Source organism: Mirounga leonina, unplaced genomic scaffold, assembly GCF_011800145.1.
Source record: "Mirounga leonina isolate KUSES-001 unplaced genomic scaffold, KU_Mleo_1.0 Mir_173, whole genome shotgun sequence".
Taxonomy (NCBI): Eukaryota; Metazoa; Chordata; class Mammalia; order Carnivora; family Phocidae; genus Mirounga; species Mirounga leonina.
The window spans coordinates 63,972,683-63,985,944 of NW_023270447.1; the positions used below are offsets into that span (position 1 = coordinate 63,972,683).

Sequence of the window (13,262 nt, forward strand, 5' to 3'; positions counted from 1 at the left end):
TCATCAGCTAAGTGGAGCAGATTCCCTACAGATTTATATTAACAATAGCCAGATTATTTCTTTGTTGCTTTGTTAAAATTAACAAGGATGAAATAAATAAGGAAAAAAAATCTATTAGTGAGCTCCATAATTTATCCACCAAGATATTTTGATTTGAATAATGCATTTAAGTACCTAAAACACAATCATACCCAGGGTAACAGGTTATATATAAGGTAATAGTTGAGAAGAAAATCAGGAAATACAAATTTGTTACTGCAAGCAATTTTAATACAAAAGTGTGTCTTGTTTTTAAACAGTTCATTGGTAGAGCTTCAGTTTCTGCCTCAATTAAAACCAATTGAGATAATCACACAGCAACATGGTCGGAGCTGAAGAGGAACAGCAGCTAAAAAACAGGAGCCCCAGACAGCCCCTCTTCATGGTCACTTGGTCAGCTGACTTTATTACTCACAAAAAAAGACGGAAGCAAACGGGACTTGTTAACAGGTGTGCTGGTGAACTCCTTTAAAGGACGAGCAAGTGTTTGTTTTATGTCCACATTTTCAGAATAGGCTCGTGGAATTCATTCCTCAGTTTGTGGGAAGTTGATCGACCATTTAAATAAATAGCAAAAATGCAGATAAACAAATCTGTAATTCACAGTGTCACCAAGGAGTCTCCCCTTGCCAAGGGCCTGGGTCCCGGTGAGCACAGGAGTTATTGGTGGCTGGGCTGGATAGGAAGTTACAAACCAGGACTCTTAAAAACCCCAATGTTCTGACGTCTTCTGAATGTATTTACCCCTGAATTCTAGCAGCTATTTGTCCTTTAAACACCCAGTACTGAGACAGTATTCAAAGTATTGCAATGAACTCCTTTTGCTGATCATGTGCAAACATTACCAGAGGAGGTTCCCTCTCTTCAGCTAAAATCACACAGTATTAAAAACACCGGAAAAAGCGATTAGAAGTGCCCTCCCCTCAGTTCTTGCTAATTGAGGTGTCTGTGATTTACAAAAAAGAGAGTTCCTTAAACACTGCAGGATTCTTATTTTTTTAATATAATTTATCTTGCTGGGACAGCAAGTCAAGTTTATAAAGAAGATGCATTTAGGAATAATCCTAAAAGATAAAGCAGGTTTACAACCCTGCACCGCGCAGAAACCCTATTTAGAGGCGCTTTTTTTTTTTTTTTTTAATACACATTCTCATCTTGACCTTCTCACTTGTTTTTCTCAAATATTTCATTTCTGGGCCCCATCCATTACAGGGTTACCAGGAGGCAAATTTTATCTACATAAATATTCACATGAAAATAGTAACTTACAAAAAGAAAAAAAATAAGGCAGCTTCATAACACAATTATTCTTTTACACTTTTAACAATATAACTTCTCCTGTTCAGAATAAATATACACCCAATGTACGGAGCAGGCTTCAAAGTGGAGAGAGGCTTGGGGTGCTTGTGCAGCGTTACCGCTTGGGACCTGGAGTCCTGGGGGAGGCAGTGGTGGTCTTCTTGGACATGGTGGGGATTTTGGAAGGCTTGCTGAGCCCTCTCCTGGAGCTGCCCTGGCCCCCCGCAGCGCTGCTCTCCGAAGTGTCTGAACAAGCGGACTGTGTCTCTAAAAGGTCAAAGTCCGAGGCATCGCTCCCGCGCCGGCTACTGGCCCGACTCCCGGCCCGGCTCCCGGCCCGACTCCCAGGGCGACTGGCTGACTTTTTAGGGTCTGGAATTGGAGAATAAAGCAGCAGACTTACTGAGAGACAACATGAGGGGCGGCGAGAACAAGTGACCAGAGGTCAGGGCTCTGACTCTAATACCACCTGATAGTCTGTGTGACCCTGGGGCGAATCAGAGCCTTTCTGGACCCTCTATGTCCTCATCTACATGGCAGTTGCCTGAAACCTTTTCTGGCTTTGTGATTCTGCTTGAGAAGCTTGCCTCCTGAGGATCAGAAGCCAGCTTCTCTCAGCAGCACAAGTGACCTCGTGTGGCCCCCGGGGGGGTGGGGGTCGGGGATGGGCCAAAAGAGGGCCAGAAATGAGGCCAATTCCTAGGTTCCCATGAGGAACATCAACAGGTGAACAGATGTGATCTTTCCCTGACTTTCTCAACTTGCCAGCAGTTATCATAAACACAGAGTGTTGGAAAAATTACTAGCAAACTGCCAGTCCCAAAACTGAGCGGCCTTCTCAGGAAGGCCCCCTTCAGGACGCCCCTCCTGCCTTCTACATTCTCTCAAATATGGTCATTCCAGATCCAGAACAGGGCGCCCGGCCTTGCCACGGAAGCCTCTGCTCTCAGAAGGCAGGGCTATGGCTAGCTTCAGTGGCAGAAGGGAAAGGAAAGAGCCACACGGAATCTGCGGGGCTCTCTGGACATCACACCTAGTGCTGCTCTCATTACTTGCTCCTTGGAGAGCAGGGAGGCATTGCCCAGAGGCTGCTGGTCCCCAATTCTTAGCCTGGCCACTCCCCCCTCCTTTCACCCCAAAGCCTATGGACGGGTGGTGGTGGTGGGGCAGGTACTTACCTGCCCGATTCGTTTTGGCACCTGTGGAGGCTGGGGAAGAGCTATTGCTAGTATCACCAGCAAGGGATGTTCGACTAGAGTGAAAAGTTGGTGTTGGTCGTTTCAACTTGCTGCCTGTTGATGGAATAACCTTAAAAAAGATTTAAAAGACCGTATTTACTAGGTAGAATTTCTGAAATTCAATTTTAAAAGGTCTACTTAAGCCTCCTCACATCTAATCGATTGGAAAGCAAATTAAAAGTCCAGGAAAACAAAGATTTATTTTGAAAGTGTCCTAGGTCATATATTTTAATAATTCCACCCCACAAAAGGTCTCATTTAGGTTCTCAAAAGGTTCCAATTTAAAATGTCACAATGTTTTTTAAACTTCTACTTGAAATTTACTGACAAATTTTATGTTACTGACAAATTTCCACTAAAAAATGGCCAAAAAAAAAAAAAATCCAAATAATCCCAAATGTCAAAGTGTTTGGGTTAAAAATTTGAAAGATGGGTTCTAGCCCTAAATATTTAGTATGGAGATGCAAAGATCACCCCAAACACTCTCACTAGATATGTGCGTGCAGAAACTTTAGTCAAGCCAAGATCTATTTCTTCGCTGGAAAAAAAATGCAGATAACCACACTCCCTCTTGTTCAATCCACTGGGCCACCCCGTATTTGCGTGGCTCACTCCCTCATTTCCTTCGGGTGTCGTGGCTGGAACGGCCGATCAGAGAGGTCTTGCCGCACTACTGAAGTGATACCCACCTTGCTCTTCTCCCCTGTTCAGGATTTGGAGCTCCTACCCTTGTTTGCAGCCTTACCTGCATTCAAGTCTAAGCTCGGCAAAAACAGGGACTTTGTTTTGTTCACGGTCACCTAAACAGTGTCTGGCACAGAGCACGGACTCAATAAAAACTTGCTGAATGAATAAATCATGTGTGGAAGCACTTCCTAGTGGAAAAAGAGCTGCTGGATAGATATACATTATTACTGCTACCGGGAGGAGCAACATTTCCCACTTGAGTGGTTTTTTTTTTTGCTTTTTTTTAAAAAGATAGTAGACTTAATTTGGAGAAGGAACATTTTAAGTCTATTTTAAATACCACTCATGCCACAACACACTGTTCTAATTTTTCTTTGAAATCAATTGTGTAAACTGTTTTCCAGGACCTTTAAGATGTTCATATAAATGGAAAAAGTAAAGCAACCTGTTTCATTGTGTTTCTTGTATTTCTTTAATTTAGAAAGAAAAAGCAGAAGCGGCAGAAAGTGATTAACATTCACGCACAAACCCTCCTGGCCCACACAGGAGGAAGAGCACCAGTTTCAGAAGCTATCGCTCGTGCGCACGGCCATGGCCGCCAGGAAGACCGCAGCCCTGGAGCCCCTGGGCTGGGAGTCCACGCCAGGACGCGGCCTGTACAATACCCACAGGTAAGGAAAGGTGAAACCTCGAAATGAACAAAACAAAAGGTACAACCTTAAGACAAAACAAAAAGGCTGGTCTATTCAAATCCTGTGAGTATTTTGTACTTTATAATTAAAACATTGAAAATTTTAGAACTTCTGAGACTTTCATGAAACTGGAGCCATCAAGGACGAAGAAAAGCAAGATAAGCATGTTGAGTGTTGGGGTTCTGGTGGCAATAGGTCCCCAGGTCATGTTCTGAACCGGACAGATTTCTGAACTAGAGGTTTAGCTTGGAGCGGATGACTCCCAAAGCAGCAGCCCATTCACAGGCACCGGCTTCTTAACATTTCCCACTTTCTCGGGCTGAAGCTTTGCATGACTGAAGGCAGTGCTCTCTCTTGAGGCCCAAGAATCGAGTATTTCCCAGCGGGAGCTAGAATGCAAATCTTCCTGCTATCAGACAAGCCACTGGCCCGTGATTGGTTTCTGAAACACTGCTCTTCCAAAAATGCTTTGGGCATTTTAATGACTGCACTCAAACATGCTTAACTGCCAGTGTGTGTGTATCAGATCAAGGCTTCGGACACCCAAGTGACGAGGCCAAGAGATTCAGAAGTTCAAAACTGAGCTTCAGAGCAGTGTCCACTGATAGTGGGCTTGGCTGAAGTAGGCATAGGCAGCACCCACACCTCAGACCAGTCTGGTGATACCAACCACCAGGGGGATGTGGCTCAGGGCAGGGGACGCCAGCCACTCTTCTGTTCTAAGCAAAGACAGGACACGGCTGAACATGCACCACAGTTGAATTTCAAGTGTTCGTAACTCGTCTGGGTAGCTCATGTTTGGAGATTCCAAGAGGCCCGAGTTTTATAAATAATATCCATAAACAGATCACCAGGAATGATGACTGTTTATCACCCTGGGAAAAAACATCATTCTCAAGACTGTTAGCAAGCTGTTCAACGATCCGGTTTTAGGCATCTCTTATTTATCTCCAAGTTTGGTGAGTCCGAGTTAGAAACCCCTGAAAAACACCTGACTAGACAAATCAGCTGTGAGAGCAAGCACCACAGAGATGGAAAAGAGCATGGACTTGTGTCAGGAAGAGTAGCCGATCAAGGTCTGGGCATTAGCGAGGGCCTCGTCTTGACTGTGTCCTTAGTCAGCAAAACCATACTCTACCTCGGGGCTGGGCAGCTGGAGGTCAGGATAATGGCTGTCCCTGCCAGAGGGGCCAGCTTTACTGTTTACCAACCAGGGTTTGTCATAACAGCGAGAGGACTGAAGTGGAGTCTGCGAAATGGAAATCCAAAGGGAAGGACGGGGACAATTGAAAATGGAACAGTAAGGAAGCAAACTGGGAACATGAAAAATAAATAGAAAACCCTGAATCTTAAAGAAACAGAAAACAAAACAAAACGGGCATCAGTTCAACAGGATAAAAGGGACCAGGCAGAGAGGCAACGGCATTCTTCACAAGCAACCCATCAAAACAGACAGACTTCTCCGTTAGCATCTAATGCCTGGATTTCCAAAATTAGCAACTCTGGGTGGAAAGTGTTTCTGACTTAACGATCTGAGTTCATATTTTACTAAACGTCCTTCAGAGTAAAATCCTAAGGGTCCTGTTATCTACTGGGGCCTGGAAAGGCTGGTGTAGGTAGAGCTTGGTCTGTAGGTCCTCTCGCTCCTCTCCTGGCTGGAGGCGCGCAGAGGCTACACTCAACAACAATCCCCTGTAAATCGGGACCAAGGAAGGAGGCCGCGAGCCAGGGCATCCCTACCTTGGGGCCACTGGCAGGGGTGGCGGGAGAAGACGGCATGGACGTGCAGCTGTGGTTGCTCTGACTGGCGCTGGAGCTGGAGCGGGTCGGCGAAGCAGCCCGGGAAGACGGCTTGGACCTTCGACCCCGTGACCGGAAAGGTGTCATTCCCTGGGATGCCCCCTCGGGTAGGATGAATTTCTCTCTAAGTTCGATGTTAGTTCTACCTCGTGCTAAAAAAAGGAATAAACGCACACATACAATGTCACTGAATCTTACAAAATGTATCTTTGATGGTCACACAGCTGCTTGACCCCATGACCACAGTTACATAGGCTACAGGTTTAGTACCCTCTGTGGACTCTTTTGAAGTAGAGATAAATTCATGATCTGTCAGTCTGTCGTGACTCTTACCCAGAGCAGACAGTTAACTAGTAAGCCCCTTGGTTTGAACTTTATATATAAAATACCATGCCATTCTGTGGTAATGATCTTGCCCTGCCGCTGTCCCCTGGGGCAAGCACACCATACGTAACTCGTCAAAGAAAGCAGATGCAGCAGTGCACAAACCTCTGACATTAAAATCAAAACCCCTCTTTTCTCTCTCATAGTACATGTGTACTTTTTGCTCAGATTTTGCAGGATACATGGTAACTAAATAGTGGAGAAAAGAAATCATTGAAATCAACATTGTCCAGACACTTGTATTTGAATTCAGTTGATAGTAATCCTAAGGGAAGGGGTCCAGGAACTCAGGACAGTAAAAAGATCAGGATAAAATCATTAAGAAGTAAACATGTGGGAGGAGAGAGAGAAAGATCAAGACCATGCACAAAACTTGCTGGTGAGAAATGTTAAGTCAAAAACTGAAAGCAACAAGAAGCTGAAGGGACGACGGCAAGTGGGAGGAATGTCACGGTGGAAACAATCTGGAAACTGCTCTGAAGGCCAACAGGTGTTGTCCTAATGGCTTTCTGCAGCTCTAAGACCAGAACTTAAAATTTGGATTTGGTCAGAAGATTCCAAGGATGGCCAACATAAATGTTAAATGTGAAAGACACTACTAATTTAAAAGAAATAATTCCTCTGGAATATGTCCTTAAATTATTTCTCACCAAAAGGTGTTACTGTCATCCATCCTGCACTGTTTACTTTTTAGACTACACTAGGTAGATCTGAACAAACACGACCACTGGTGAAACTCAGAAAAACGGAATCAATCATTTGTCGTTCTTTTCTAAGTAAGATTTTTCACTCCGGCCAAGAACCACGACTCTAGCAGATCTGAGGTACCTATGCCCACCCCCTCTTCTGCCCAACCCTGCATGTCCTCAAGGGAACCGAGTGATCTTGGTAGAGTCAGATTTTAAATAAAGTTGCATGGGTGTCCAAGCAGGGTAGTTCCAAATTCCTAAATAAAATTCTTCTCAATATACTATGCTGACATAACATATCCAAGTGTCCAGTTAAAAGGGCTGACGTGGATATCACAACCTGAGTGACAGTCTAGGCTCAGCGACCAACCAGGTCTTCCTGCTCCAGGCCTCAGTTTCCTTAGGCTGATCCCAATGTCTGGGTGGTCTGAATGCTAAGCTGTTTCCTTCCTCCTCAGGCCCCAACAGAATGTGCCCCTCACAGCTCATTCCCTGGTCCTGGGTTCTCTACTCATCCATTTTCTGGACGTCAGTGCTTTCGTCTGTGTCTACACTAATGATTCTCCAAGAGAACTTCCTTCAGCACTAACATAGGCACTTCAGTAAGACTTTCCATCACTAGTAACTATGGATTCAGGACTTACACTTATTTATATTGTGTTTGCTAATGTGCCCAGCCTAACGGTGGGCACACAGCAAAAGCACTAAGTTAACAGTGATGAATGAAAATCATGACTCAGCTGAGGGTTCACCCCAAAAGAGCTGCTTGTGACCCTGAGCCATACCGAACTTCAGATATGCAGTTTAAACCTAGTAAACATTTAATAGTTTACCTCTGTGCTAACCCTCCCAGACAAGAACACCACAGTGATACAAGAGGAAGACTCTGAAATGGCATCTCAGATGAGGGCCATGGCATTTAACATGTCACGATATAACAACATCACGCTCTCCATATGCACTGCACCGTTTGCAGAGTGTGACACATGCAGTAGGGCACTAGACTGTCACCAGTGACTGGTCAGCGTCCCTGTCACAGACAAAGGACCTAAAGCACTCAGAGAGGCTGAAGTCAAGGAGAGCCGTGGTAGGGCTGGGACTAGAACCGACGTCTCCCACCTGAGCTCTCTTCCCACCCCCTGGCTCCTCATACCCTCACCTACACTAGTGGCTCTCCACCCGCCCCAGGCTCCCATCCCCACCACGCCACCCCAATCACCCTGGCAAATTATTACTGATAACTTTAAACTGTACAAAAGTTGAAATACATGGAAAAGTACAGAGACTGAAAATTCCTTAATCTGACAACCTAAGGGCCATCACTATTAAAATGTTCGTGTCTTTATTCCTGTGCACAACTGTGTATATATATTCTTAAATACAAGAACATCAGGAACATTCCTCCATGCTTGACAGATCTTGCATAATTTCAACTATCTGCAAAGTGTTATTTCATCATATAGACGTCAATTTTTTTTTTAAAGATTTTATTTGACAGAGAGAGCGAGAGAGCACAAGCAGGGGGAACAGTAGAGGGAGAGGGAGAAGCAGGCTCCCCGCCAAGCAGGGAACCCGATGTGGGACTTGATACCAGGACCTGAGATCATGACCTGAGCCGAAGGCAGACGCTTAACCATCTGAGCCACCCAGGCGCCCCTAGACGTCAATTTATTTAACTCTGTGTTGTATTTTTAATTTCCTTACAATTTTTAAAACACTGCATACAATGTCACAAGTGGTGACAAACTACTTGTAAAATGTTTTTGTGCATATCAGTGATGATTTCCTTAAGATAAATTTCTACAAGTGGATTTTCTGAGGAGAACGGATGCACATGAGATTTCTGATATTTGTCAGTTGATCCCCCAAATTTTATACAAATGTACACTCTCCAAAATAATGTATGAGTATACTGAATTTACTTCACCCTGGCTAATGCTCTATTATTAAGAATGTGTGTGTACACATTTATGTGTACAGGTAAAACTCTTCTGATAATCTGACATCTCTCTGCTGTTGTAATTTGCACGCAGGGGGATTACTAACTGCTCTCTTCTTGAAAAAATCTCTTCCCTTGGCTCCAGGACACCTGCTCTCCTCCTTCTCCTCCTTCCTCCCCTATCCTTAGACACTGATGTTCCCTTGGTTCTGTTCACAGTCCTGTTCTCCCTCTTAGATTTTGAACCTGGTGGTGACGAGTTCACCCATCTGACTTCATTACCATCATATGGTCATGCCTGACTCCAACTGTATCCCCTGCTCAGACCCCTGCCTGGATGTCAGACCTTATATCCAATGACTGAATAGACATGATCACAGCCAGAGACTGGGGAGTCAACATAGGTCCCTTCCTCCTGATGGCAGTTTGTTCTACTGATTGTATCTTCTAAAGCTTCTCAAATACCCAGAGCATTCCCACACCCCCCCGCACCCCCTTACCCTTATGTGATTCATGGAGCATCTCCTCCACCCTGGATGGCTGTAACAGGCTTCCAACTGGTCTCATTTCTCATCTCATCCCCCCAAATGGAATTTCTAAATAAAAACCTGGTAATTCTGAATGACTCAAAATCCTTCCCTGGTCTTCCACTGTTTACAGCAGAGTTTCCCAATCTAAGGTTTTTGAGGGGGTTCCTACAAAAAGAGTTCAATAAATACTACCCGCCCCCCCGCCGCCCCGCCTTGGGAGATCTCGAATGCAATCAACATTTTGTAAGCTCTGGGAAGTCCTACAGTAAAGAAATTTTCTTAGCTTTAACCCAGTGTCTTCCAAAAGCACCTGACCATGATTTTTTGAAGATCACGCCTTGGAGGCCAGGCCCTGAAGGCAACCATTTCAGTTTTTCAACACCAAAGAGGCCACCATTTTCTAAGGAACTCAGGCTGGCCACGTGATGTTGTTTAGTTACAACTGAGTTCTAAGCTGTATTTAATGGGTACAGAGTTTCAGTTTTCTAAGACAAAAAGAGCTCCATGGATGTGTGATGGTAGCACAACCACTGAAGAGAACACTTCAAAATGGTTAAGATGGTAAATTTTATGTTATGTGTATTTTACCACAATAAAAAAAAAGAAAGAAAAACAATCAGTTCTCAGTCAAATTGTCTTTCAAATCTTCATAAATGAAGTTTTCTAGATCTTCACTTATTTGGGGGAACTAAATCATCTAATGCTCAAAAACACACCTTAGATAAAGGTGGACCTATTCCTTAGGCATTGTTTTCATCACCATCCAAACCATCATGATCTCCTTTGCCATGGATGAATTCAGAAACTGAAACCTCTAATTTTTGGCAGCGTCATGAACCTACCTAGTTGAGTATTTTCACTTAACACATATGGCTAGAGCACTGTGCAGTCTGATCTATCTCTTGCCTTCTGAAACAGCTGTGTGGAAGGAGGCAACAAATGATCATACATGTTGGTACAATACTGTCATCAACTGTGTTCTAGCTTCGGTCTAACATTCTCTGTGGTCCAGACAGCCAAGGAAATGCAACACAAACGAATACAGAATCTCCCCTAAGCAGTGCTTCTAGAAGCCACATGAATCCTCACAGAATCCTAGACAGCTTCAGGGAACCCTTCTTTTTGTGATGTCCACGCTCTCCCCAGTCACTTCGTACATCCACCCCAGCCCTTAAGTGTTCACTGCCTCGGGCAACTTTGTATTTTATTAGAAGTACTCATCCTGCCACTAGTAGACTTATGACATCTAAGACTGCTGGGCAGTTCCGGATTCTGCCATCAGGGGAATCGAGGATTCCTGGGTGCTAGGAGGGCACTCCTGGAGAGGCACAGAGGAAAGCCTTACCTTGTTTGCTCCCAGGGATGCTGAAAAGGCTACTATGTTCCATAGAGAATAGGTACTAGACGGCCCTCCCAAACTTCCTGGGGGGGGGGGGGAGATCTCCAGTGTTTAGCTAGTAACATAAGGACAAAGCAAGCAGGGTAGCCCTTGGCCATCAGCACAAAGTTACTGTCAACGGAGCAAGTACAGCAGGCAGCAAAAAGGAATCCGGATTCCAAATGTCACATGCAGCATCTCTTCTGTTTGTCTGCTTAGTCCAGTTATACAGGACAGAGAAAATGAAACCTTACTAACAGATTTGCAAAAGAATAATGTCGTTTTACTGAGTTATGGTTAAAATCATATATATGGCTCCTGTTCCTGATCTTTTATTTCAAGGGAATTAGTTTGCAATATAGTAACTTCTAAAACTGATTAAACCCTTTGAAGTTTTTATCCGAACAGATGCTTTCAAAATTCACTGTATTTTTTACACACACACACACACACACACACACACACACACGAAAATTACTTTTGTTTACTGGAGTAAATGCAGAATAACATTTAAAATAACAGAAGCTATGGCATATCTGAATTCATGTGAGAACTGCACCCTTTAGCTCTAAACACTTCAAAATAAGACTATAAATCACATCCAAAGAAGTTATGTAACTGTACTGTAAACATGTTTGCCAGGTTTATAAATATGCCTTACCAAGTAAATTACGCAGGCTGAACCAGCAATCCACACATAAAAAGGGGTGGTGGTGGGTATGTCAGCCTCTGAGACACAAGGCACCTCGATCAAGAGCAGACTTGAGAGGCACACTAGTCTTGGATTGGAATCTTGTCTCTGCCATTTATTAGTTGTCTGTCCTTAGGTAAGCTGTTTAACTTTTCTGTACTTGAATTTCCTATTCTGTAAAATGGCGGCAATAACAGAATCTATACCTCACAGAAGTGTAAATGTGTTATTATTTCTAAATTGCTTGTAACAGCATGTGGCACCTAAAAAACTATGTAAGTATTGGTTAAATACATAGAAACTCTAACAAATTCCATGGGTACTGTTTCAACAGAGGTGTTCTATGCCCTGTCAACTTCTAATAGTTAGAAAAGCTACAGCTTGGCTATTTCAAAGCATTCGTGAAGGCAGCAGATACCACAGAGCCAGGAGGTGCTACAGTTGAAGCAAAGCCATTCTCAACGGGCTGGGGTGTAGGTAAGGGGGACAAAGCTTAAAAGCCAACCTATGGGAGACTGACTGGAAATCGAAGAGCTGGAATCAGAGCGCTTTATTTTACTCCCAGGATGGTGAACTAGAATAAAAAATAAATAAATAAAGAAACACAAAGAAACAGAGACAGCAGGAAAGGCAGAAACCGGTCAAGAAAGACAAACTGGCAGACAGTGGGGGGGCCTCCTGTGTACCCACATGTAGCTCGGCTAACAGGAAAAAGGAAAGGATGCAGTTGAGGAGGATTTCGGCACCGGAACTCGCTCACCTGGCCTTGCGGCAGCCCTCACACCTGCAGCTCCAGGCGCCAGCATTCATACTCCAGTCCCCTCTTCTTCTGCCGTGGGCCTGGCATGCCCGCCCTTCGGGTTTCATAACCCTTGATCTTGCTTCGGTGATCAACTCTCTTGTAAGTGCCTGGGCTCACTGCTAGGTGTTCTTTATCCCCTCTCCCGGCCGAGGGAGATGCCCCAGTCCTTCCCTGAACGGGAGGGACCCAACACCCTCCCTGGGTTTCCGGCAAAGGAGTTACAGGCAGAGGGATCTGGAGCACTAACCAGGAACCTCAAAGGCTTCATTAGGCTCCTTTCTAGGCTACTGCTAACTGAACACCTTTCAAACTGAAACATCTGAAGACACCAATAAATTCCTAATTCTTGTGACTGTGTCCCTTGAAACCTGTCTCCCCTGATGGCATCAACCTTTCTTGCTTTCTCTTCCTGGTCTACTCGGGCACCCCCAAGTTCTAATCTGTGCTGGTAGAGCGATATCTGGGCGGCTTAACAAAATAAAAACCAAACAGACCCACTACTGACACTTTGTGTAAGCAGGAAAGATCAGTGAAGAGGGCATACCTTATGTGTAATTCATGCTCAGAAGGTTCCTTACCTCGGCAGGGGTCATTTTTCACCAAAAATTCATCCAGGGCCATCCATCCTCCACCAACTCGGACCATCACGGTGCTGCGCAGGATGCGGACCAGCCGCAGCTGCTGGGAGTCCCCGAACTGCAGGACCAAGGGGAGAGTGATGAGTGAGTGTGCCTTAGAGCAGGCCGAGGCCTTCTTCCCAGAGCAGACTGTATTCAGACGAGACAAATGATAATTTGACAGTTTGGGGAGAATTTTAACTATTTGGCATTTTTCACAAAAGAATTTAGAGTATCGAAAAGCTGAGCTATCAAGGTAAAACTGCTGTCGATATTCTTTCTATTGGGACAAAGTTAACTTTTGGTGGTCACACCCCCTCCCCCTGCACCAAAAGGGGGAGGGCAGAGGACAGACAAATGTTAGCTCACCTCAATTCTTTTAAACATTCTGCCCAAATTAAAACCCAGAAGTAAAACTGTTATGTCAGTTTGCTTTCACAAAAGGTAGATATAAAGTGGATGTCAACTTCTGAATAC

At 44.5% G+C, this 13,262-nt stretch overlaps 1 protein-coding gene across 14 annotated transcripts in view; it reads right to left on the reverse strand.

Moving 5' to 3' along the window:
• Window positions 1-248: 248 nt before the first annotated feature.
• MACF1 (microtubule actin crosslinking factor 1) overlaps window positions 249-13,262 on the reverse strand; it is a 324,108-nt gene continuing 311,094 nt past the window's right edge. For 8 of the 14 annotated variants that reach the window (XM_035018976.1, XM_035018975.1, XM_035018963.1 and 5 more), the window contains 6 exons: window positions 12,747-12,864; window positions 11,872-11,940; window positions 5,696-5,907; window positions 5,094-5,204; window positions 2,517-2,646; window positions 249-1,710 (listed from right to left, as the gene is read on the reverse strand). In XM_035018976.1, coding sequence (XP_034874867.1) covers window positions 1,454-1,710; window positions 2,517-2,646; window positions 5,094-5,204; window positions 5,696-5,907; window positions 11,872-11,940; window positions 12,747-12,864 — 897 coding nt within the window. In that variant the 3' untranslated portion in view covers window positions 249-1,453. The remainder of the gene's footprint in view (window positions 1,711-2,516; window positions 2,647-5,093; window positions 5,205-5,695; window positions 5,908-11,871; window positions 11,941-12,746; window positions 12,865-13,262) is intronic. The other 6 variants (XM_035018974.1, XM_035018967.1, XM_035018969.1 and 3 more) reach the window with 5 other exon arrangements.